Source organism: Pogona vitticeps, chromosome 5, assembly GCF_051106095.1.
Source record: "Pogona vitticeps strain Pit_001003342236 chromosome 5, PviZW2.1, whole genome shotgun sequence".
Classification (NCBI taxonomy): domain Eukaryota; kingdom Metazoa; phylum Chordata; class Lepidosauria; order Squamata; family Agamidae; genus Pogona; species Pogona vitticeps.
In genome coordinates this window covers 155,058,330-155,082,949 of record NC_135787.1, presented here as the reverse complement: position 1 = coordinate 155,082,949, position 24,620 = coordinate 155,058,330, and the positions used below count along the sequence as shown (strand labels likewise).

Here is a 24,620-nt window from a genome sequence, read left to right as displayed (position 1 = left end):
ATATTAGATGTGAGAGCCACATTTAAATAAATGTGGCTCTCACATAGTCTTTTGTGTAACTATTATATGTTACTTACTCTTAAGGCAGCAAAAAGTTTACAGGTATCCTCAGATTGCCACATTGAAAATTATTGATCTTGGTTTCCAATATAATGTGAGTTTATATGCAGGAATGTATGCAGAGCTTAATTCGATGGCACAGTCTTAAACTGTAGGTCTGCCTAAATGCAGTAAAAAAGAATGCTCATGTCGGTGATTTTCATGTCACCAACACAGCAAGCAACTATAGTGGCATGAGGCCAAAATCGTCACACTTCAGCATGGGTCAAGGTCAAAGGTCTCTTACCACTTACACTACTGAGCATTCAAATCAAGGATAGCAGCCATGCATATATAGATAGCTGAAGTGATGAAGCCTTCTGCAGAATTCAGGCATTCAGGTTTGGAGATGCTGGGGTCATTTGTTTATGGTATCTTCATTGTGATGCATTCCCACAACCTATCTGTCCCAAAGGATCTGTCATCTATCTAGACTAAAGAATACACTGAATACCTTTCAATGTAAGAATGACTGCATTGCACATCAGCAATTTTCCTACTATTGTATTTGGAGAATTCTGTTTTGCATAATTCTTGCCAGTGGGTTGCTGGTGTTGTTATCTTTAAATGTGTAAATCCTTCTACAGTTTGGGGATGAGGCATGCACCCATGTTGTACTGCTGCCAACTGTTATGTAATTTTCTATTTCTGAAATTATCTGTGTATTGTGTCAGAATTATGAACTTGGAGCCAAAGATCATGTCATTTCCAAAAGGAATTACTAAATACTGCAAAGCAATAACGGAAAAGGAACATGGGTCGAGCTGCAGATCTCAAATCCTGATAGCCAAAAGTTCATCCAGAATTTCAAAACCATGCAGAGGCTTGGTAGGGCTAAAGTAGTTGTACTAAAGCAGGCAGCAGGTTGGCTTGGATTATTGCTGTATTCCACCTGGCGCTGATTATGATGATTAGTAGCTATGCTGTCCAGGCTCTAGGAAGACAGAAAATAAAAGATGAGGTGTGCTTGAGGCCAGATGTCAGACAGAGAAGTGGCTACTACCAGCCTATGTGCCAAGACACTGTCAGACAACATCTGGATTGGTCAGCAATCATTTTTGGTTTCTTCTGGGATTGTCATTACGGTAGCCTACTTCTGCTAGTCTTCAAGACTTCACAGAGGTCAAAACAGATTATTCAGCAACAAACATAGGGACCCTCCTGGCACAAAGTATAAACTGCTGCCCTAAGAAGAGCGAGTTTTAGTATAGTAAGAGAAGTTTTAGGAAATCGGAAATCTATTGGCAAGCCCCTTTACAATGACTGGTGATGATGCAACCTCTCTATAGTGACTCACCTGGGTATGCATCCTGCAAATTCATATGTGGTATCTAATTCTGAAACCCATTGTCTCCATTTCTCTCACTTGACAGGCAAAGTTCATGGCAATCCTAATTTCTCCAACCCAGGGGTCAATAACCCTTTGGGGAGCATGAAGATCATGGCACTATCCTGGAGAAGGGCTGTGTAAGGGTTTAAAGCCACACACAAAACCCAGATCACTGATCAAATGTGTTCCCACATGTAAAATGTGCACTTATTTCATTCTTGTATTTAAGAAATGAAAAATGCCAAAAGTTTTCTCTCTGTTGTGTGAGATTCTTAGGTATCTTAGATGTCAGGTAGGGTACATTTGGCTTGGAAGCAAAGTAAACAGCAATGTCTGCTGCATATAGAACACCCCATAGTGCTTAAAGCACTCTCTGGGTGGTTTACATTTTTTTTAATTATACAGGTGCAGAAAAATCAGGAAAAGGTCATGGAAACAATACAAATGCAGGAGCAGATGATACCTTTCATTGACCATTAAGAATATATTAAAAAAATACAAAACAAATAGAGAGCTTTTGATGATAAATCATCTTCTTCAAGGCTTTGCATCAAGTTCTTGTAGGCAGTTCCAAACTTATGTGCTGTTTTAATGTCCCAAATTCACATGGCTGATGGTGCAGAGGCCAGGTTAGCTTCTTAGATGGAAGCAGCTGCAGCATGCGTGTTGGTTTCAATCTCTTCTTCAGCTGGCAATTTGGAATTTATGGCCCATCTCTTAAAACACAGGACAGACACAAGTATAGATAGGGATGAATTTTTTTAAAAATGGTGATCCATTGTAATGCATAATTCATCAAAGTCAATGAATACGAATTTATGAATAATCAACAAATTGACAAATTGATTTGTGAATTTGTTTTTCCTTTGAAATACTATAAAACTGGTCTCCAAGCACCTAGAGATATCAGATAGGCAGGGATGCATCCTAAGATTGTTTTCTACAAGTCCAGCAAGGTTGGTGAACATTGGGTAACGGACCCCTGAGTTATATAGTCATAAGTAGGGCGTCCCCAGGAAAGTTCCCCCCAGGTGCTTAGAAAATCCTAAATCACACTAAAGCTTCCTGTGTCTTTCCCCAACATTCCTACTAAGTTTAGTGAATATTGGATATCGAACACCTGAGTTATTCACCCACAGATTGGGTCCCCCCAGGATAGTTTACTACGAGGCACAGAAGCAGATGGCTTTGAGGGAGTTTGATTTGTCTCTGGCAGGCACACAGAGGAATGAGGCATTAAGGTAGAGTTTGTCTTCAACAACATTACATTTGGCAGTGATGTAGCGTTTGCCCTCAGGAGGCAATGAGATAGACTGTGACCCCATTGGGCACTGATGCACAGACATGACAGCAAAGTTGACTGTGGCTCCATCAGGCACTGAGGCAATTGGCAGCAAAGTAGACTGTGGCCCTGTTGGACACTGAGGCACAGACATGGCAGCAAAGTAGACTGTGGCCCCATTGGGCACTGAGGCAGTTGGCAGCAAAGTAGACTGTGGCCCCATCAGGCACTGTCTCCCTAGGCAGGATCACAGATGTGGGATTCGGACATTCCACGTGCCAGCATGATTCCTAGTAGATAGGGTGGCATTGGGGGAGGCATTGGTGGTGTAATGGAAGATGTCTGCCACATGGATGAGCAAGAGGTAGGTGTTTGCCATCAAGGTGGGATAATAACCAAGTGTTATGTTAACTTAAAGTCTCAGACTTTCCACAACCAGGAATTAAATCTTGTTGTAGAAAGGGATCCCCCACCCACCCACTGTGCGTAAAGAAGACACAAGCCTCCAAAAATAAAACTTTTAAACTTAATGCCCTGCCAACTAAATCTCAGAAGAGACACACACACAGCCACTCAGAATAGGAAAGAAATAAATTTTGGGGGAAGGGATTCCACACAGCCACACAGCAATTTCCCACCCACCCACTGTGAACACAAGCCTCCAAAAAATAAGTAGCTTAAGCTAACTGAAATCTACTAGAAATCCCTCCCCAAATTCTCAGTAAAGTTGTACTAATAAAAGAAAAGATAAACAAGTGTTTGCTTTGCTGCCACAGAAGTGAGACCAAAGCCACAGCTAGTAAGCAAGTAGAGCAATATAGCACAAGCCAACAGCAACTGTTCTCACTCTGGAGAGAATCAGAACAGAAGTAGACAATGGCTGCAGGGGAAAAGCTTATAAAGCCTCTGTAAAAGTTACACAGCCCTTTCAGCAGTGCTATTGGCTGCCTGACATGTCAATCCAGAATCTCCTGATTGGCCAGAGCTTCTGATTGGCACCATCCTCAGAGATGGCACAGAGAAGCCCCCGAAAGGGTAACGAATATAGACAAATATAGGCAAATTGATGGATCAACAAATAAAACCAGGGAAATATTTGTCAAGCCATATTTGTTGGGACTTAAAATTTGACAAATATGGATTGACGAATATATGAGGAATCGGCTATATTCGTCGAAAATAGTGATCCATTTTTATATTCATCCCCATCTCTAGTTACAAGCAATCTGGGGCTACACATTGTGCCCCCCTCCCCAAGAGCTGGGTACTCATTTTACCAACCTCAAAAGGATGGAATCAGCCGTCAGAATCCATTGGTATTGAACACTGACCGTGAGTGGAGTTTTGGCTGCAATACTACAGTTTAACCACTATGCCATGACGGTCTTCATGGAAGATAAAAAATAATACAGATCTCCAACACATACTGTATATTACCAATTATATCAACAAATGACAGTAACAGAATCAATACAACCGCAATACTTTGATTTAGTCGTGTTCCTAAAATAATATTGACTTTATTTCATGTTGTCTGCTCAAGTGACCCCAGACATCTGGTTAGCTCTGTGTCCTTGTCATTTAAAAGGTATGTATCTTTGGCTGTTGTGGACATGAGCGTGATGTGGAGCAAAACGCTAAGAATAAACACAGTAAATTCGTGTGCAGTAACTGGAGAGAGAGAGAAAAAATCATAGGCAGCCATCACTACTTTGCAGATCCTTCATAGAGTAGTGCCGTAAGATGACATCAACACTTCCTATTGCTTGTTTCCAGTCACAGGGGTATTTACAGCAAGACAGTAATTGGGGGGAAAACCCTGCCAGACTCAAGTGTGGATTTTCTATTTCATTCTTGTGGATTTTTCAAAGAGTCAGCTTGGAATAGTTTTTGGAAATTACTGGTCAGAACTAGATCTATCCTGAAACTTCTCATGATTTTTGGTACTCAAGTTCAAGGCACCTGGTCCATCTCCTTTAAGTCACAAACATCTGTAATCTGCCTGCAAATTACAGATGTCTTGCTTGCTTCCGTGTTTATGCCTTCAGAGACTTGATTAAACTCTTTTTTGATTGCCTCATGAAAAGGCAACAAATTGTTGAGTATTTGTTAACGGTCCATGAAAAGGACCTTTACAAAACTAGTCACAAATATTTATTTACTCATCTTGTTGCATGTAAAGAAAATCCCTTCCAGATAATTTATTTCCAGAAATGTAAATAGACATGTAAATGTAAATCTAAAAATGTAATACACAAATCATTTTTAAGCCAGTGGTTCCCAAACTTGGGTCTCCAGATGTTCTTGGGCTAAAACTCCAGAAGCCTACACCACTAGCTGTGCTGGCCAGGATTTCTGGCAGTTGTAGATCTAATCTGGGGACTCAAGGTTGGGAACGACTGCTTTAAACCATTTTACTCCATATATTATATCTGTTCTTAGAGAAACTGTATCCGATATTGCACTACTGGTTGATGAAGGATACAATAATGGGAAATTCTCTTCTCAAGTCCCCAACTGGGCAAGTAGCAATAGATTGGAGTACTGTAAAAATATAAGATGAATATTACCCTATCAGGCTAGTTGCAAATGCCTAGCTGCTTTGCTTCCTCTTTTGGGAGAAAGGAGAAGATTTTTAAAGTAAATAAATAATTTGCCAGCTCCTAGAGCTGGAGGTTAGAAAATGTGTTTTTTAAAACCTTAGATATAAACAAAATACACCTGAATTATTCACAATGGCATTACAGAGCTCAGCATGATTTTATGTAAATTGTATTTGGGGGATATAACAATATGACTGTAACATATTGCCTTTCCTATATATGTATATCTCATGAGAAGACTCCCTGGAAAAGATCCTGATGTTGGGAAAATGTAAAGGCAAAAGGAGAAGGGGGCAACAGAGGACGAGATGGTTGGACACTGTCATCGAAGCTACCAACATGAATTTGATCCAACTCCGGGAGGCAGTGGAAGACAGGAGGGCCTGGCATGCTCTGGTCCATGGGGTCACGAAGAGTCGGGCATGACTTAACGACTAAGCAAAATATATGCATTAACATCTAATTTATTAAAGACCTGGATGTTTCGGCAGGCCTTCACACCAGATTACTTTTGATTTTCTTTTCTCTTTTATTGTCTCTCTACCTTTAATTGTTTTGTATTTGCTGTTTTATTCTTATTGTATTTTATCTCTGTTGTTGGCCGCCTAGAGTAGTCCACCGCGACTAGATAGGCGGGATATAAATTAAATAAAATAAAAAAATAAAAATAAAATAAATAAATCTCATCCCATATACAACTATGCCTATTAGGATTAGTACCTCTGCTATGTGCTTCACAATTGGCAGTTTTATTGGTATCCAAATGATATTTAGTCGAGATGGGCATAAATTAGAAAAAATGTGGTTCGTGATGGTTCATGGCTAATCACGAACCACAAACCATGAACCACGATGGACCAAACGGAAAACAAACTAGTTTGTGGTTTGGGCCCATCTCTGTCCCGCCCCCCCCCGTCATCTGGCCTACCTGCGAGTGCCAGTGCCTTCACTGGTGCAACCATTGCTGCCACTGCTGTCATCACTGCCTCCACCATCATCTCGGCCTCTCTGGGTGGCCTGGAGAGGCAATGGCGGGGTGGAGAAAACAGCTGGAGGATTTGGGTTGCAGTCTCTGTTCATGTGCCCGCCAGCCAGCTGATCACCCAGATCATCTGGGTGGCAGGTGTCTGCTCAGAGGCAGTGGCTCAGCTTCCCTGTCAGGGATGCTGCTGCCGAGGATGGCACTGGGAGGTCAGGGCACCTCGGTGGCCGCAGTGGAAGCAGCAGCAGGTAGACCGAGATGATGGGGAGGCAGCAGAAAGGGGGCAGGCAAACTTGGTTTCCTGAAGCAAACAAAACAACAAGGGGGAAAAAAGCTTCAGCAAAACAGAATCCCTGAACTGGGTCATGAAATCAACCACAAACCACCCCAGTTCATTGGAGTTTTTATTCAGTTCATGCCCATTTCTAATACTTAGGCATAATGATTCCTCAATGTATTGCTCAACTGATTACATCAAATCTATTTGTACTGTTGATGGAAATATCTCTTGCTTTAGACAGATGGTTATTACTCAGATTAACTATTTGGAGTAAGGAGACTATATCTAGTCCCATTTCATTCTATATTACTCAAAGTTTTTTTGAGAAAATTAATGTGATGTTCAGGAAATGTATACAGGGAGCTTTGTGTCCTTGTTTTTTCACTTAAGAATGTGTGGCTCCTATTTCTAGAAGGTGCTATGTTTTTTAGATAAGTCCATATCATGAGCTATTATCCTTTTGTATGTAGAAACAACTGGCAAAATCATTCTTATTCGATGATTGTGAGGGCGATTTACTTATTTGGCTTCATTTTCTGCTGGACTGCGTTAGAGTCTAGCCATCTAGAAGTAAAAGACACCCCCCCCCGCTCCGCACTTACAATGTTGAGAACCAGACAATTCAACACATATATGCGTGCTAATGCGGTGATGCAACCCTAATCCATAAAAATCTCACAAAAAACAGTTGTTGGGCCAACCGCTGCACCTCAAACCTCTGTCAACACCTGGATTAGTCCTCCACCCTCTCTTATCCATGGCAAAATGCAGGATGACAAAATACAGGCAAGCCTCTTGGCCTCTCCCCTGGAGGTGAACAGCCCCAGGAATGGTGAGAGACTAACTCTACAATTAATATTCTAGAATAACTAAGTCATGGAGGGAGGGGGGTTCTGAGTGGGGTGAATGCTGAAGGAAGATGCACCAAGAAAGAGCAGAAAAATGAGAGGCATGTGACTCAGAAGGGGGAAAAAGAGATCCAAAAGTATATAAAGAAACAAGTGTCTGGAAGGGGAGGAGAGACATCAAGAGAAGATAACATTATTTGAAGTCTAAAGAAGAGCTAGAGTCACAGAATATATATATAGAGTGGTGGCCTAGAGCACAGCTAGAATCTAGATATACAAAAGATAAAATAGAAGGCTTCTACTTAGAGCAAACGATTTTTGACAAGCTTTTATTAGGTTCAAAAGAACAAACTGTTAAGAAAATGTATAATTATATGTTGGAAATTAAGATGCAAGATGAAATGGTTAAGGAATGTATGATTAAGTGGGCACAAAATATAGGGCATAATATTGATATTGATCAATGGCTGAAAATATGGCAAAATAATATAAAGCTTACAAGATCGGTGAACTTTAAAGAGAATATATAAAAGATGTTTTATAGATGGCACATGACCCCAGAAAAATTGTCAAAGATGTATACAGATGTATCAAATAAGTGTTGGAAATGTGAATCACAAGTGGGAAGCTATTATCATATGTGGTGGTCATGTGGAGTAGCGAAACAATATTGGAAAAGAGTGCATGTAATGTTGGAACAAATATTGCTCTGTAAAGTGCCATTAACCCCAGAACTGGTTTTATTGAGTATGATACCTGAAAATATAGATAAGTCAAAGAATTATATAGTTATATACATAGTTACAGCAGCTAGAATTTTATATGCTAAAAATTGGAAAAGATCAACGGTACCGAAACAAGAAGATCTTATTGAAAAGATACGGGAAATAGCCGAAATGGACATTTTATCAGAAGTCATGAAGGACTATCCCTTGCAAAGGGCAACAGAAAGATGGGATCTATTTAACAAGTGGACTAAATCAACAGGCAGCTTGTGAACAGTACATATTGAAAGGAGAACTGAATCTAGAAGGCAGAAAAGAGTAAATAGAATAATTTAAAATCTTGATATGGCAATAGGTACAGAATGGATGAAAGTATGTTATTGTCTCCCCTCTTCCTCATCAATCCCAATTCCCTTTTCCTTTCTGTTAACCCTTATAAAAAAAAAGTACAAAAAAAGAGAGAAGATAATGTTATTTGGAGAAACCAGAGGGTCAAGCTGAGGAAGAGGAGCAAGACAAGGACGGGACAGAAGTGGTGGAGTAGTCCCAGGAGAAGGTACCATGGCTGTCTTGAGATTTCTGGCACAGCATCACCACATTGGCCTTCCAATGGTCACTCCTTCCAAGTCTCCAGCTCTATGCAGCTGTGAAAGTGGAGATGCCAATGCCATAGGTTCAGTATCTGTGCCAGCTGGAAGCTGAAGTTCAGATTGCTCAAAGGCAGGATCCCGGGCAGGAAGGTCGGGACTTGGGGACACAACAACGGCAGAGCCAGTTACTAAAGGGCACTTTCCTAGGGGGACCCATTTTGTGGGTATATAACTTGGACGTCCAAAACCCAATATTCACCAATCCTGGAAGGATTGTAGAAGAGAGCCATGGGAAGCCTCTCTGTCATTTTGGTGTCTCTAAGTGCCTGGGGGGGGGCCTTTAATGGAGGACCCTCTTTGTGGGTCTATAACTTGGATATCCAAAGTCCAAACTTCATGAAATATTCAGGACTTGTAGAGGAGAGTCAGGAGAAGCTCTGCAATTTTGGTGATTCTAGGTGCCTGGGGGGAACCATTTTATAGCCCAACAAATCAAAATTTGCTAAAATCCTTCAGTTAGTATTAGTCAGGAGCGTTGCTTCTGATGAACACAATTTGATAAATTAGTGATTTTTGACAAATTTTGCAATTTGTTTTTTACATCCACGCCTGTCTCTTGTTGCTAACTAAAAGTCTGCCTAAACAGAAAGATCTTTGTTTGTGGTGGAAGGAGAGCAATCTCATCTTCTATTGGAAGGGCAGCCACCAAAAAAGCCATCTCTTGTATTGTCACCAAGTGTGTCTGTGAGGTGGGTAGGACTACAGGAAAAGCCTCCTCTGAAGATCTCAAAAGCTAGAAAATCTTGTCTCATGGGATATGGTCCTTCAGGTAGCCTGGACTCATGGCCTTACCAGTTAAAACCGGAGCAAGAAACAGACTGGTAGGCAATGAAGCTGTTGGAACAAGGACTTTCTACTCTATTGCAGCATCCTGGATCTGCTGAAGTTCCCAAATACTTCCCAAATGCAATCTCTCATAAACGTATTAAAGTAATCCAAATGGGATGTAACTAAGGTGTGTGCCATCATGGCCAGATCAGATCCTAGCCAGATCTCTAGGAACAAAAGCAAAGACTAATTAATGTAACAATTAATGTAATTAATGTAACAGACTAAAGATTTTCAATATCCATGTCATCAGTATCAAATCAATTTTCAGAGGGCAGTATCAATTAAATGAAATTACTGAATAATTTATACTAATGCTCCCAGTTCTCAACATGAACAACAATTGATTGGTTTTATTTTGTCATGGTGAGGAGGCTGCAGCCTGGATTGGACTCATCTATATCCTCAGACCTCAGTAAAGTGTACCCTTTCTCCCTCTCCAGAATGCTTCAGCCCTGGCAGTGTATAACTAGTTAGAAAATATAGAAATGATGCACAGGTAAAAGCAATTTGTATGAATTGCTAGGCCATTATTGATCTGTGCAGAGCTCACTTAAGAATCCTAGATTCTACTCATTTGGAGATGAGATGGAGGTGGCTTTCAGCAAATAATAGTCTTATGTTCCACAACTTTAGAATGTAATTATTACACACAGCTTTTCAAAGAGTTGGAGACCTCCTTGCAGAAAAACCCCTTGTCCCTGATGCCCAACCACAGGTATGGATAGGAGAAAGAGCAGGACCTTGAAGGCTGACCTTCATAACAGGGTAATTTGTGAGGAGATGTCAACATCATTTAGAAAAGCTACTCAGTGATTTTTGGTTTTAATGCTGCTTGCTGGTGTAGCTCAAAGGCTGTTATTGTTCTGTGTGGTAAAGTCAGAATTGACCTAATAGGGCTTTCAAGGTAGGTGACATATTTAAGGAATGGTTTTACCAACTCCACACTCGCAGTGAGCTTCCATGGTTGAGTGGGGATTCAGACCCAGGCTTACTGAGCCCTGGTCCTTCACTCTCTCTACTACACCACACTGTGTATCCCAGCTCAGAGGTTACAGGTTGAAAAAAAAAATTGACATCATTTTTACAATGATTTCTTCAGTAGCACTCACCTCTACACCATTGCATCACTCTGTCTCCGCCCACCACCCCTCAATCACACTTGTGTCTTCTTTTGCTAAGGATAGGAGGAGAAAACCTGGAGTTGGAAAAGCTTAATTTTCAATAGCAGAGATAAAATTCTTGCATGAGGGAATCTTGTTTCAAGCACAAGACCACACAGGCCTTAGACAAATGTGTCTTCTAGCTATACTAATCAGAGCTGCCCAAAGCTTTGTTATATAACAACAATCTAATTCCATTTTTCCTTGATGAAATATAAGACAACATCAGAGCGAAAGTTAGCCCTTAAGCACAAGTCAGTTCAGCTAAAGTACAATATCTTCATGGTTTTAATTATAAACACGGGTCCATGATTGGGTCTCGTTTTTGAGTAAGATCTTTTTAGATATAATTTCACAGGAGAAGCCATAAAAATATTTCCAGACAGACTGAACCTTCCCTTTGAGGTCCAAAGAATATTTTAGCCAATACTGAACCTTTCCGCTGTTTCCAGTACACTTAGTGGAAATATTTTGTTCATGTTTTACTGTCTTAGCACCACTAGCTTTAATTTCTTAATATGAAACATACCTAAGAAGGTTTTAAAGGTTTTTTTAAAAGACTGCAGGAGAAAAAGGCCAGTTTGAAAAGTGTTCCTTTTGTTTGTTAAAAGAGCTAGGATACAACATGAAATAAGAACATGGAATAGTCATTCCCTTGACTTGCTATAAACAACACAACAGACCTGGTGGTGAGTGAGGGGAAAAAAAACCTTTATTTTTTTCTACATGATTCTCCTTTTTCCCCTACATGATTCTCCTTTTTATTCTCACAAGGACCCTATCAGGTAGATTAAGCAGAGAGAGTGGCTAAACCACAGTGATGGGCAACTTGGCTGAGTAGGTGACTTCTGTCTTTCAAATCTATGTGCAGCACCCTACCCACCATGCTTGCAATCACAAGCACTTCCTGAAATCCTCCAAAATCACTCAGAGCTCTGCTGTTTACAGCTTGCTGACATCAACATACAGTGTCCCAGCGGAGGACCATTGGCCCATTCTGCGAACAGTGGATGAAGTCCTGTTGCACAGTTATGCAAACAGGACAACATTTCGAGGTAAATTGCCAGAAGTTAAGAAATCTCTGCAGCCTTTATCTGTTGCGTGCTGACTTGATATGCAACAGATAAGGCCTACAGAAAAATGTTGCTTTCATATAAGACCTCCAGGGACCTGGTGTTCCATTTGCGAATTATAACTGGCAACTCTTCCAGATGAATCTTCAAATATCTTCAGCCAGTTTTATTCTGACTCACATTCTCACTGGAATGTGGGACTTCCCTCCTGCACAGAACTTTGTAAATATTTTTGCAAACTTTTTTTCCAAAAACTTTTTAGTGAACATTTGCCCAATGACTGGATTGTTGCATATATCTTCCCACCGATTAAAGCATATCTGTGTACATAGGTATGTGTGTATGCATTTAATATTCTGCCTTTCTTCCTGCTCTGGGACCCATGATGGCTTATAAAATGATTTAAAAGTAATAGCAAATTAAAATGCAATAACATTACAAACATTACAATAGAATTAAATCCATTGTGTTATTAAATGCAACTAAAATACATTTAAAGTACTTGATTAAAAATACTAGAATTGCTTTGCTTTAAAAACAGCTCCGGTAGAATCTTATGATTTGAGGCTCTTAATTGCTGAAGGCCTTTCTGAATAAAAAGGTACACTTCTCCCTTCAACAATGCTGGGGTTAGGGTGCCGGACCCCTGTGTAGTTCAAAATCCATGTATAAATCTTATGCATCCCTAAACTTAACTACAAAGCATAAACTGTTGATTCACACAAATACATATCCCTCCTCTGACCCATGTCAGCCTCCTGGCATGCCACAGTACCCTCCCTGGCCATCACATCCAGCCACCATGATAGGAGAGAGGGCCAGTTGGACTGCTGCCATAGGGAAGTCATACATCTTCAGGAGTGGGTGTAGCTGGTGCACCAATTTTAACTCTGAAGTTGCACCCCTGGCCACCACCAAGATCTGAACATATTGGCTAGGGATGAAGCACACCCAAGCCGGAAACCTGATTTTCCAGAGAGAAGAATAACTCCATCAAGCACCAGTTGGATCTAATTCCATTCCAGTGGAACCAGGAGCACCACTATCTTGTCTGGATTATGCTTCAAATGAAACTTAATCAAATGAACTCTGTGTACATATTGTTTTCAGCTTGACACATTTATTATGCATCTTTTTTCTTCTTCTGTGAATTAATCACAAACTCAGAACTGTATGGGTTTTTACCATCATGTTGCATTTGGATCCATATTCAGTTCCAGGAGGTGCAAAATGATTAATCGTGAATTAAAAAGCAAACCCAGCAACTTTCTCTCACCAGTCCCCAGGTGTGCTCTTGGTTTTCCAAGCTCTGAGTACAAGCTAATCCTATTTAGAGGAGCCTCTGTTTGGTTCACTGACATTATAATAACTTCTTATCAATTTCAGGTATTAGAATTCAGATTCCTTACCTACCTCCGCTGCTTAGAAATGTTTGAAGTAGGACTTTTGATGGACAGGAGTTTTGAGCCTCTGTTCTCACTTTTTCTTCGGATTCCTTTCATATCCTTCAGCAAAATTCTCATGCAAATAGATAAAATAACTATGTTAGATGTGCCAATTATTCATCGCTTTGACAGAGGCCTTTCTCAGTTAAGAATGAAGGTGGAACATGTCTATACTTTGATCACCCTTACAGTCCTTGCAAGCAGCCAGTTGCAGGCCTTTGCTGAGTGCCCTTCCCCAGCTGTGTTCACACACAGTGAACACATACACACATTTCTTCAGAAGGCTATACCTTTATTGGTTTCAGCAGCAAACCCTGGCCAGCATTGGGGGAATCAGATCCAATACATCGGGCAGCCCAAATGCCCGCTGATGGCGACCACTATTTGCTTCAGCAGCCTCTGGACCTCCCACCAAAAGAAACCATGTTCTGAAGACTGCACAAGCATGCACCGCTCCATAATTCCTGCCACCTGACCTCAAGACAGAGGCCATGATCCACCGGGCTGGGCTAGATCATGCCTGGCCCTACCCCCAACCTTCCCATATGGCAAGGCTCCTTTACCATCCATAATTCGCAAGTTCCAATTTCAGTCCTCATACCTTCTGGATCCAACCCCAATGTCCCAAATCACCAACAAACAGCAACACAAATTTATTGCACCAAATAACCCCGTCCCTTCATCATTACAACCTTAATCAACTGAAACAGCAGCTCCACCACCATACAATTAGGAAAGGAAGGAAGGAGAAAAAGGCTAGCCCACAGCAAATTGAGCAGGGGTGGCCACATCCTTCTTCCTTTATGCCAGGTAGGCAGACCTGAGTGGAAACCCTTTCCTCCAGTCCACCTGTCCCACAATCTTCTTTTCAAGTTCCCTTGCTGGCCAATGCAAGGCTTTTGAGGCAATCCCACCCCTTCTGGCTAATCAGAAGCTGAAGGCAGGTCATGGAGCTACCTGGCAGTTGCCTTCTTCATTCTCTCTGGACCTCCTGGTCTTCCCCATGTCCTCCACTCCTTGTAAGCCCCAGGGTAGGCCTGCTTCAGATGCAACAAGGATGCCCAGCTATGTCTGGGCTCCCATTTTCAGATATTAAAAACACTCCAGATATTTCTCAGTGTGGAATAAGAATGCCAAAAGGTTCTGTCCCTTAATTCAAATTTACAATCTAAAATGTGAATAGGAACACAGATATGCTTCAATTTTTTTGGCACTTTGCTGTAATTTCTACTGTAATTATTAGTTCAAAAATGATGCAAGATTTGTACTAAAATGTGTACTTTAGGGTAAAAACAAAGCACACAGAAACATGTATTTTGTTTAAATGAAGACTTTAAAAACAAAACAGCTTTGAAGGAGATCTATGTGGGGAAGGATGAAGTGAACTCGGCTGGGTCATGGGTGGAACAGGAAAAATACAGGTTTCCTTTAACTCCAAAGAAAGAGGTCAGTAGAATTATAACATTGCTTGTTGTCAAGTAGTGCCACAAGTTCCATGGCATGTGCATTATGATTAGCTAGCTACAAGAGCCTTGCTGACTAGTCTGCCACTAAGACCACTAATGTCCTTCATAGTGATGGCCCCTATCCTTTGGAAATTCCTTCCATCTATCTGTCCTTGAAACAGCTTTTAAAACATACTGCTTCTCTCTGGCATTTAGCTGAAAAAGTTTCATGGTATTTGTGATCCTCCAGCTGTTGCTTGACTGCAGCTCCCACCATTTCTCTCTACCAGCTATGTTGATTATGGAATTAAAAACTCTTCCAATGCAGTATCTTCTTGTTTTGTGCTGTCAAGTCATCCTCAACTTGTGATGACCCCATGAATGAGCCATCTCCAGAATGTCCTGTCTTCTTCTTTTTATTCACACAGAAACAAAAAATAAGACAAATAGAAACAAGGAAAAAAGAAAGGGAAAAAAGGGAAAAAAAACTAACCCCTAAAACAAACCCCTCCCCCCCTTTGGAGTCCAAGACTCCAGCTTCGTTAACCCATCTGCTCCCCCAATTTCATTTCCAGTCTGTGCTAAGTAGATATACATGCATCATAAACTTTGCCCTACACTCCTGTCTTCTTCTGGGCCCAAAAATATATTAGTTCCCAGCTTTGTTTTACATAGTCTCTTGGTTGTTCCCGTAGTGCTTCTGATAGAGTGTCCAGTTCTGCTGTATCCCATAACTTCTTTAACAGCTCTTCTATCGTTGGAACCTCTTCGGTTTTCCATTATTGGGCCCAGAGTAGTCTAGTTGCTGTGAGTATATATACAGTATAAGATAATGCTTCAATTTATTATCATTAATGCCTGATATGACATCCAATAATGCCATTTCAGGTTTTATATCTAATTTCTGCTGGGTAATTTCTTTTGCTATGTCCCATACCTGTGTCCAATAATTTTTGACCTTTTCGCATGTCCACCACATATGATAATAAGTTCCTGCATTCTTTTTACACTTCCAGCATATATTGCTGTTACCCACTGATATTTTTGCTAATCTTACAGGTGTGTAATACCGTCTGTAGAACATTTTAAGGATATTTTCTCAGAATGTCCTGTCTTCAACTGCCCTGGTCAGCTCTTGAAAACTCAAGCCTGTAGCTTCTTTTAGGAAGGCAATCCATCTCCAAATTGTTCTTCCATTTTTCCTGCTGCATTCAACGTTTCCTAGCATTATTGTCTTTTCCAGAGAATTCTGGAAGTAGGACAGCCTCAGTTTCAACATTTTTGCCTCTGGAAATAATTTAGGCTTGGTTTGATCTAGGACCCACTTATTTGTCTTTCTGACAGTCTAGGGCAGTAGTCTCCAACCTTGGGCCTCCAGATGTTTTTGGACTTCAACTCCCAGAAATCTTGGCCAGCAGAAGTGGTGGTGAAGGCTTCTGGGAGTTGTGGTCCAAAAACATCTGGAGGCCCAAGGTTGGGGACCACTGGTCTAGGGTATCCACAAAGCTCTCACCTAGCACCACATTTCAAACAAATCAAATGATGGAAGAAATATCAGCAAATTAAGATATGCCAATCTTACTGACAGAAAGCAGCAATGACTTGAATTGGCTTTTAGTGAAAGTGAAAGAAGAAAGTGTCAAAGCAGGACTGCAGCTGAACGTTAAGAAGGCCAAAATCATGATCACAGAAGAGCTACAAAACTTTAATGTTGACAACATAGAAATTGAAATAGTCAGAGATTTTGTATACCTTCAATTACTGATTTTGAGATTTCGAAAGGCAGCAATGATGGAACTAGAAAAGATAATCAAGTGTAAGAAGGTATCACTGGAGACCAAGACCAAGACCACCCACACAATTGTATTTCCAGTCACCATGGATGAGTGTGAAAGCTGAACAGTTAAGACACCCAAACAAATGTTGAATAATTTATACTAAACATATTGCAGTATGAACAAATGTGAAATTGCATTTTATTATAACTCACTTTTCTTAATTTTCTAAACAAATCAAGGTGCTTTAAAATTTTTATACACAGTGTCTTAAATTCTGCAAATATGCAAATAGGGTAACATTTGAAAGTGACTTGCCATAAATTAAGAAATCTCCATAGACCTTATGTTTCCAGAATAGAATTACTGTCAGCATGCTGAACAGGATTGTTTCTTTTACACAGTTATAGAACCCCATCCTGCCACCAGCTATGTTAAAAATGAATTTTTCTTTAGCTTACTTGTGTGGTGAATGGGAAATAACAATTATTTTCAAATCTCTGATGTTCCAATTGAGAAAAGGAATTGGATAAAACTTAAAAGACAGTTTTGAGCCTAACAACTTAGATCTCCCCTTGAAATCCTTTAGCTGACTGCATTTGCACCTGGATGCACCCTGAGGGGATGGAAAATGGTACATGTTAGAACACAGAGTTTCAAACCTACACATTTTATGCAGAAAAGGTGAAAGTGGAAGGAAATTACATGTGCTCACTGGCATTTTTCTCCCAGCCTTATGCTTGTTTGCTCAGAAGTAAGACACAGAGTTTCAACAGCCTTTACACCAAGGTATGACTCAGTTATTGAAGGTGACTTTGCAGCTGACTGCATAGCTCAGTGAGTTAGCTATCTGGCCATAGAACCAGAGGCTGGGAATTCAGATCTCCACTATGTGTCTCAGAAGAGCCAGCCTGTGTATCCTTGGGCAAACTGCACAGTTCCAGGATGGCCCCAGAAGAAAAGGATGGTGAACAAGTTCTAAGTTAGAGATTCAATGCCTCTCAGCCCCACCTCCTCTAGCAGGTGCCCACTCAGAGAAAACACTCTGCCCCACCTCCTCCAGGCGCTGCCTCTAAGTGGGAGCAGGCAGAAGGAGACAGGGCTGGGAAGTGTGAACACCTGTTTGGCTAAAAAACAAACCGGCATGAACCACTGGTTCAGTGATTCCTGCTCGTCTCTGCTTCTCTCTAACTAGAAAACCCTAAAAAGGGTCACCATAAGTCAGAACTGACTTGATAGCACATCATTATTCATAGGTGTTTTCAGAAGCACACACAGGTATTGGTTCTATATAATTTTTTTAAAAAAACCACATTTCAACATCTCAAGCAAATATTTATAACATTTATAACTAATTTTTATATTAAAAAAAACATAAGTAAAAATAGTTACAAAAATTAGTGATAATTATAAACAAAAATACCTGTTTGTTTAGAAATTCTCTCTCTCTCTTTTAATTCCATGCTTTCCTTTAAAACATGACACATTTCTGATTATACATGTGCGGTACAATACTATGCAGGTTTATTTAAAAGTCTCATTAAGTTCAGTGAGACTTTCTCCCCAGTAACTCTGCATAGTATTGTGCTCTAAAATCATTAAATTAAAGATTAAATGTTCCAGATGCAAACCTATTTGAAAAAAAATACTTTAATCAAAGATTGCTCATTCATTTTCTATTGTTATCTGTGGGTGGGGGGTTGTTTTCCATTCACTGGGGGAGTTTATGTGCTTCCCACATCATCATACATCTTACACTGTAAACATAAAAGCTCACTAGACGTTTTCCTTTTGCCAAAGTAAATGTTTGGAAGCTAGAAAGCTGTATAAAACAATATGTGATTTTTCAAAGAAAATGATAGAACTAAAGAAGGGAAAAGGCATCAAAGTCTGTGCTGATCTGCAAAACCACTTAGGAACCTGAACACATGAAAAAGAAATAAGGCTAAAAGTGTGTGTGTTTGAGAGAGGGAAGGGGCTGATAAAGTTTCTGGCTACAATACAGGAGACATATCGTTACCATATGATCTACTGTGGGTGTTAGCCCGCCTGGATTGTGTTCATTGAGAGAAATCTTACTTTTTAAAAACTGTGCTGTGGAATAGAAGCAGCAGGAGGGTTTACCACCGAGGGACAGTCCCGGAGCAGTCAGCTACCCCTCCTCTTTTCCACACCTGCACAGTTCTTCTGTCTGGCTTGATGCTTCTAGTTTAATTGCATCTTAGCTCTGAGAGTGCGTGTTGCAAATCCCTGGATTAAAAGGTATGGCTTTCGATAATTATCCTGAACTCTGCCGCCGTGCAATAAAACTTCAGTTAAAAACTAGAGGGAACAAGGAGTCTGAAAGAAGAGGCTTTTAAACAAAAACGTTAGTACAGTTGCCTCTGCATTATTTTGAGATCATTCGCGAGAGCTGTGGACATTTTTCTAGCAATCCTTTTGCATTTGGGGTTACTGACTAGCATTTTCAAAGAAGGCTTAGTTTGTATTTTCAAATAAGGATGAATATGTTCTTCAGATGTTTTGCAGCCGTGCTTTTTTTATTGTTTCATAAAAATTGGAGCATATGGTGTTAAGAGTAAACTATGTGGGCTCTTTCTTTTATAGTCTGAAAATGAAGACTTTTTTTCTTTCAAATAAGTGGGGGATGCTTTGCCAGAGTAGCAGATATCTCTCTAAACATTATGAAGTGGTATATAACATATGTAAACAACGATTACATATTTTAGACAACAGGATTCCTGAGTGAAAGAACTAAAGCAAACAAACTTAGCTATACTGTGGTAAAAAGTTAGTATGAGCAGATATTCATGCTGTTTGAAATAATGTACCTCAAAAATGTTAATGTGTCCAGCCGAATATGTTTGCCTCATCTGTTCTTGATACCTCATAAGAGAGAGTTGTATTTGCAGAACTAATAAACATGAATAGATGCAACGTATTAGTTGCTGTTGAAGCTATAAATCTGGTCTATGACTGAGCAAGCTTTGCATTGCAGTCTCCTCTTCCTAGAAAAGTCATTCTTACTGTCTCCATTTTCTAAAGAGAAAGCATTGCATTCCACAAACCAGTTCAGCCAAACATTCACTCCAAAGATTCTGTCTCAAATGATTCATGGAGTAGGCTGAAGTTTACATTCCTGGATAGATATACTGCAGCATATTTCAGTATGGAAATCAATCTTTCCCCCTCAGCCCTCTCACTTTAAGTCATGTATATATGTCATCTCATAATAAGTCCACTCCCGCCATGGTTGATAGATTTTGCAGCTTATTTATGTGTTTTTCTTCCTATTGTGTTTATTTTGTTTGGATGTACACATATTTTCTTGTTGTAAATTAATATGATAAATAATTCCCCCTCCCTATCTTTGCTTGCTATCCTATAGAAAAAAAATCTGTTGAAACCAATCATATTAATAAAAGCATAATTTAGTATGCCAAATGTTATGCCATAATTTAGTATCCAGATGTTAAGTCCCACTGAGTTCAATGGAGCTTATTTCCTACTGTATATATTAAAAATTACAGCTGTGGACAAATTCTTAAAATAACCATAGATATTATAGGATAATACTCTCATAATGTGCCATCAAGTTCATTCTGGCTTATCGTGACCATTTCCAGGATTTTCTAGGTATAGTTGCTCAGGAATGGTTTACTGTTCCTTTCTTCTGGTTTTGGACTATATAACTTCCCTAAGGCAACTTAGCTCTTCCCTTATAAAGGGGAATTGAGCCTCCAACACCTGGCCAGGTGCTCCATCCCAATGAGCTACGAAGCCAGCTATACTGCAATTACTAAAAGATTAGGCCCATTACTAGTTGGCAGTCATAAATTTATATAATTTTGTGGTGATTCTTACCATACCTACCTAAAAGTAAGCTTGGTTAGGGTGCCACTGTTGGTGAACTATAAAGATGACATTTCAGTGCTTTAAATCTTTTCATGTGTTGGATGTTGGGTACTCTTTAATGCAGGAACATGTCAACTAAGAAAAAGAAAGCATGTGTCTCTTTGATAGATTTATTTTTAGCAGTGCCTAACCTGAAACAGCTACAATATTTTACAGGGGTCATCACGTATATATAGTGAGAAATCCTAAAGGCCAAGAGTTCCATGTGCTTTATTCAATCCATATTGGATTTCACACTTCACACCACTTTGCACTTCACATCTCTCTCTAGATATAAGCACACACGCATGCATGCATGAACATACGCGCGTGCACACACGCACACACACACACGTGCGCACACATGCACACACACAAAACAGCAAACAAGCACAGTTCCTACCCCCAGAATTATAACATTTTAGAACCAGAAAGAAAATGAAGGATCAATAGATTTTTCCAGTGCCGTGAACAATGACTGGACAGGTTGAAGAAAGAAAAAACAAGCCTATTACTGTCATTATATGTCTCAGTTCTGGATTCCTCTGAATATCTGTTTGTATATCTTTGAACTAGATACAATATACAGAAGTGGGGAATGTGTGGCTCTACAATGTAGATTACAATACCAATCAGCTCAGTCATCCTGCCCAATAGTTATGCGGTTATAGTCCAATCACTTCTGGAGCACCACAGTTCTTCTACTACTGCAATAGCCATTCATATAAAGCCATAGTGAGTTCATCAATTCAGAAGCATGTTATTGGCTCCTACCAGAGGCTTTTGAAAGTATGAGTCAATGTAATGTAGTGCTGGTAGTGAAACAGCACTACAGCACAGTACTGTTGGTCCCAGTTCTTGGACTAAAACTCCCAGAAGCCTTCATCACTAGCTGTTTTGGCTGAGATTTCTGGTAGTTTTAGTCCAAGAACATCTGGGGACCCAAGGTTTGTTATATAACTTTGAAACTTTGAAAGAACAGATAGTTTATTTTTGCTCTGTGCCAAAATTAGGGGACGTGCAGACAAAGGGTTTTCAAGTTATGATGTTTTAAAAATAAAACTCCCCCAATTAAGAAATAGGTGACCCAAAATGACCCCAGATTTGAAACAGATAACATAAATAGAAATGCCAATCTTTGTTATCTTGAAAGAGAATGGTTGAATCCATCTGCCTTTTTAAAAAAATGGAAATAATCCAGGCTGCAGGGTGGAAATATTGATCCCCCAAAAAGGCCTTTCAAAAGGAAAAAATAGCCACTCTGTTGTGAGACTGAGCATGCATGGTTCAGACCTGCCAGCAGGAGCTTTGCAATATGATACATTGTATACATTTGTAGGTGGGAGAGATATATTTGGAGAGCTGCAGGACACCTAAAGGTCATAAAAACATACAGTTTTGCAAGCCATATTCAAAGTATTTCTCATTATTTTAGAAAAACATAGAGCAGTTGTTTTTTGTTCTAGTACTTTTAGTAAACATTCTCTCAGGATTTCTGAGACTAAACAGTCCCTTCACATAAGTAGTCAAAGGGGAAATCAGCTCCACTTCTGGGGCAATCTGAACTTTTGATGCTGTTGATCAGAACCAATTAGCTGTCTTAGCTAACTTTTTGATTTTTTAAATTCTTTCCTGGCCAAACAGACTTTTCAGAATCATGCTTGCAGGGGGATCCAGTGTTTGGTTGTAAAAATAGAGATACAACAATGGTATGACAACAATCTTCAAAATTCATGCACATTAAATTTTCTGGGCAGGATCCCATTCATTTCTTCTACTCACACAATGATCTTTTGTAAAAGCAGTTGAGTAGTTTTCCAATTTGCATAAGGCAGTATTATTGGATACCTCCTTATCCCAAACTGGGAAATGCCCAACTGGTGACACAATGGATTGTTGCATCAGCAAAGGAAATGAATTCTGACTCCTGTTCACCAGGAAAGTACAGTGGTCTTCCAACATATAGGCCTTATGACCTAGGGTGTGATGACTTTCTACATGACTAACATAGCATGAGAGCTGTATCCATATAATGTGATTCTCATGCCACTAGCAACATGTGTAAACAAGATGTAAGGAAAGGCATGGGTGCTTTCCTGCTGGTGCATCTTAGCCAATACTGCTGTGGGAAACAACTCTGCCATCCATTCATCCCATGTGTTTTATGTTGATGGATATTAGCAGGCTAGGATGGAATCCAAATATGAGAGAATGGTGTTCATGTCATTGTGGTAACACCCAAACTGTCCACATTGAAACTGCCAACAGGGCATATGCAACTGGAGGGCTATATTTTTGAATCTAAAAGTTTACTAAGGACAAATAAGAAACCTTGGTTACAAGTTGAATGAATATGTTCATAAACACAACAGTGTTGTATGAGTTACTATTTTCTATGGCTGCATATATATTAAGAAGCATCAGCAGAATTTTACAACCCTAATACATTGCAAGTTAAGTCCATACTATGTCACACTCCTTGGGACTTCCGAAACTTCAGATCAAATACGTGTAATGTACATGTAGGGACCATGGCTCTCGTTTTTGTCTGCTTAAATGGTAGTTACAGTGTTGTGGCAAATGGATGAAAACTAAATTAAATGTTGATTCACCTTCCAGAAAGCCAAGAATAGCCAATATAAAATTGATTTTTCCCCTTTAAAATACTGAGATTTGTTTAAAGCAGCTATAGCTTCCTTTCCCATGATCTTGCCAGCTTGGCTTTTCTTAAAGGCAGAAAAACAAAAAGGAAAGGAAAGGAAAACAAAAATCCCCATAACAAGTTTCAGAACTGCAGATTGATCAATGTGATGACAAATTTGGGAAAAGATAAATCAATCTGGTTCCCATTACTGACAAAGTACTATCACGTGGCTCCTTCCCTTAACTATAATTCCAACACAGCTGCCTGTTACTAATAAATGCAAGTGAAATTCAGATATTCAAAGAGATGTGCTTACAATTGACTCCAAGTTCCTCCATGAATGTCTGTGAAATAAATGTGTACTGGTTTGCCTTGGTATATGAATGCAATGCTGTTTTAGCAAATGCTAGCAGTGATGCACTAGAAACTTCTTAAATGACAGCTAGGTGAAAGATATAAACACCAATATAATGTTACAAATTGTATACCTTTTCTTTGCCTCCTAGAATTACCATTGCTTCCTTGAATAGATGAACTGAACCATGAAAGTGGCCATCTTCTTCCTGCTACTCCTGCCTTTGTGCTTGGCCAAGCCATTCCATCAAAAAGGCTTATTTGACTTTATGCTTGAAGATGAGCCAGGTTCAGGAACCCCTGAACCTACAGTACCTACAGGATATCCTCCAATGTCAGTGTGTCCATTTGGTTGTCAATGCTATCTTCGAGTTGTGCAATGTTCCGATTTGGGTAAGCTGAGTAAAACCTTACTTTGTAAAATGTCTTCACATTAAATGTAAACATGCTTACGGATGCTGGTTTACAATGATAGTGAAGTGATTCTCAGTTTTTATCCTGTGAATTGTTTTAGACCTCGACTCCCAACATTCCTTATTCTTTGTTTTCTAAGGCTTCTGGGAGTTGAAGTCCAAAACATTTGGAAGACCAAATATTGAGAACCACTACTGTAGGGCATCAGCACTGACATATTTACTGAGTTCTTCTGTCACTCTAAGTGTGGACATGAACTTCTGGCTTATCCTTCAGATGAACTGTGTTTGGCACTTCATAGCTCTGCCTCCTCCAGCAGGTGCCCACTTAGAGGCAGCACCCTGGCTTCCCTGCCCTGCCTCCTCTACCTCTGAGTGGGTGCTTGCCAGAGGTGGTGGAGCTGGGAAGCTCCAAACACCTTTTTGTTCAAAGGAAAAACCAGCATGAACTGCTGAATCGGCAGTTCATGCTCATCTCTAGTCACACTACAGTTTTGTTGCCCCTATTAGGTTTTTTGTGTAATAGCCTTGTCAACAACAACAGAAAATTAGGAAAATAATACTACATTGGTTTGGGGGCAGAACAGTCTGTGTGGTGGAAGACTATGAAAGAAACAGTAGCCATTTCACACCTTTCATTCTACCTTTTATTCATTACCACAGACATTTTTCTTTGAAGAGACAGAGTTGTCAATATTCTACAAAGCATAAAACAATATGGACTAGATGGGGTGGGGGGAATTATACAGTCAGACTGGTATTAGAAAACATTAGAAGTCCTAAATTC

The 24,620-nt window shown here is 39.9% G+C and overlaps 1 protein-coding gene and 1 long non-coding RNA gene across 2 annotated transcripts in view; one reads left to right on the top strand and one right to left on the bottom strand.

Moving 5' to 3' along the window:
* Nucleotides 1-1,874: 1,874 nt before the first annotated feature.
* LOC144589656 (uncharacterized) lies at nt 1,875-10,806 on the bottom strand. Its single transcript, XR_013545904.1, has 2 exons — nt 10,740-10,806; nt 1,875-2,145 (listed from the first exon to the last, which is right to left on the bottom strand). It is a non-coding gene; the product is annotated as an uncharacterized LOC144589656 (long non-coding RNA).
* Nucleotides 10,807-18,303: 7,497 nt separating this feature from the next.
* The window catches only part of DCN (decorin), a 40,951-nt gene continuing 34,634 nt past the window's right edge, over nt 18,304-24,620 (top strand). The window contains exons 1-2 of the mRNA XM_020777412.3: nt 18,304-18,790; nt 23,573-23,813. Of these exons, the coding sequence (XP_020633071.3) occupies nt 23,609-23,813 (205 nt within the window). The 5' untranslated portion in view covers nt 18,304-18,790; nt 23,573-23,608. The remainder of the gene's footprint in view (nt 18,791-23,572; nt 23,814-24,620) is intronic.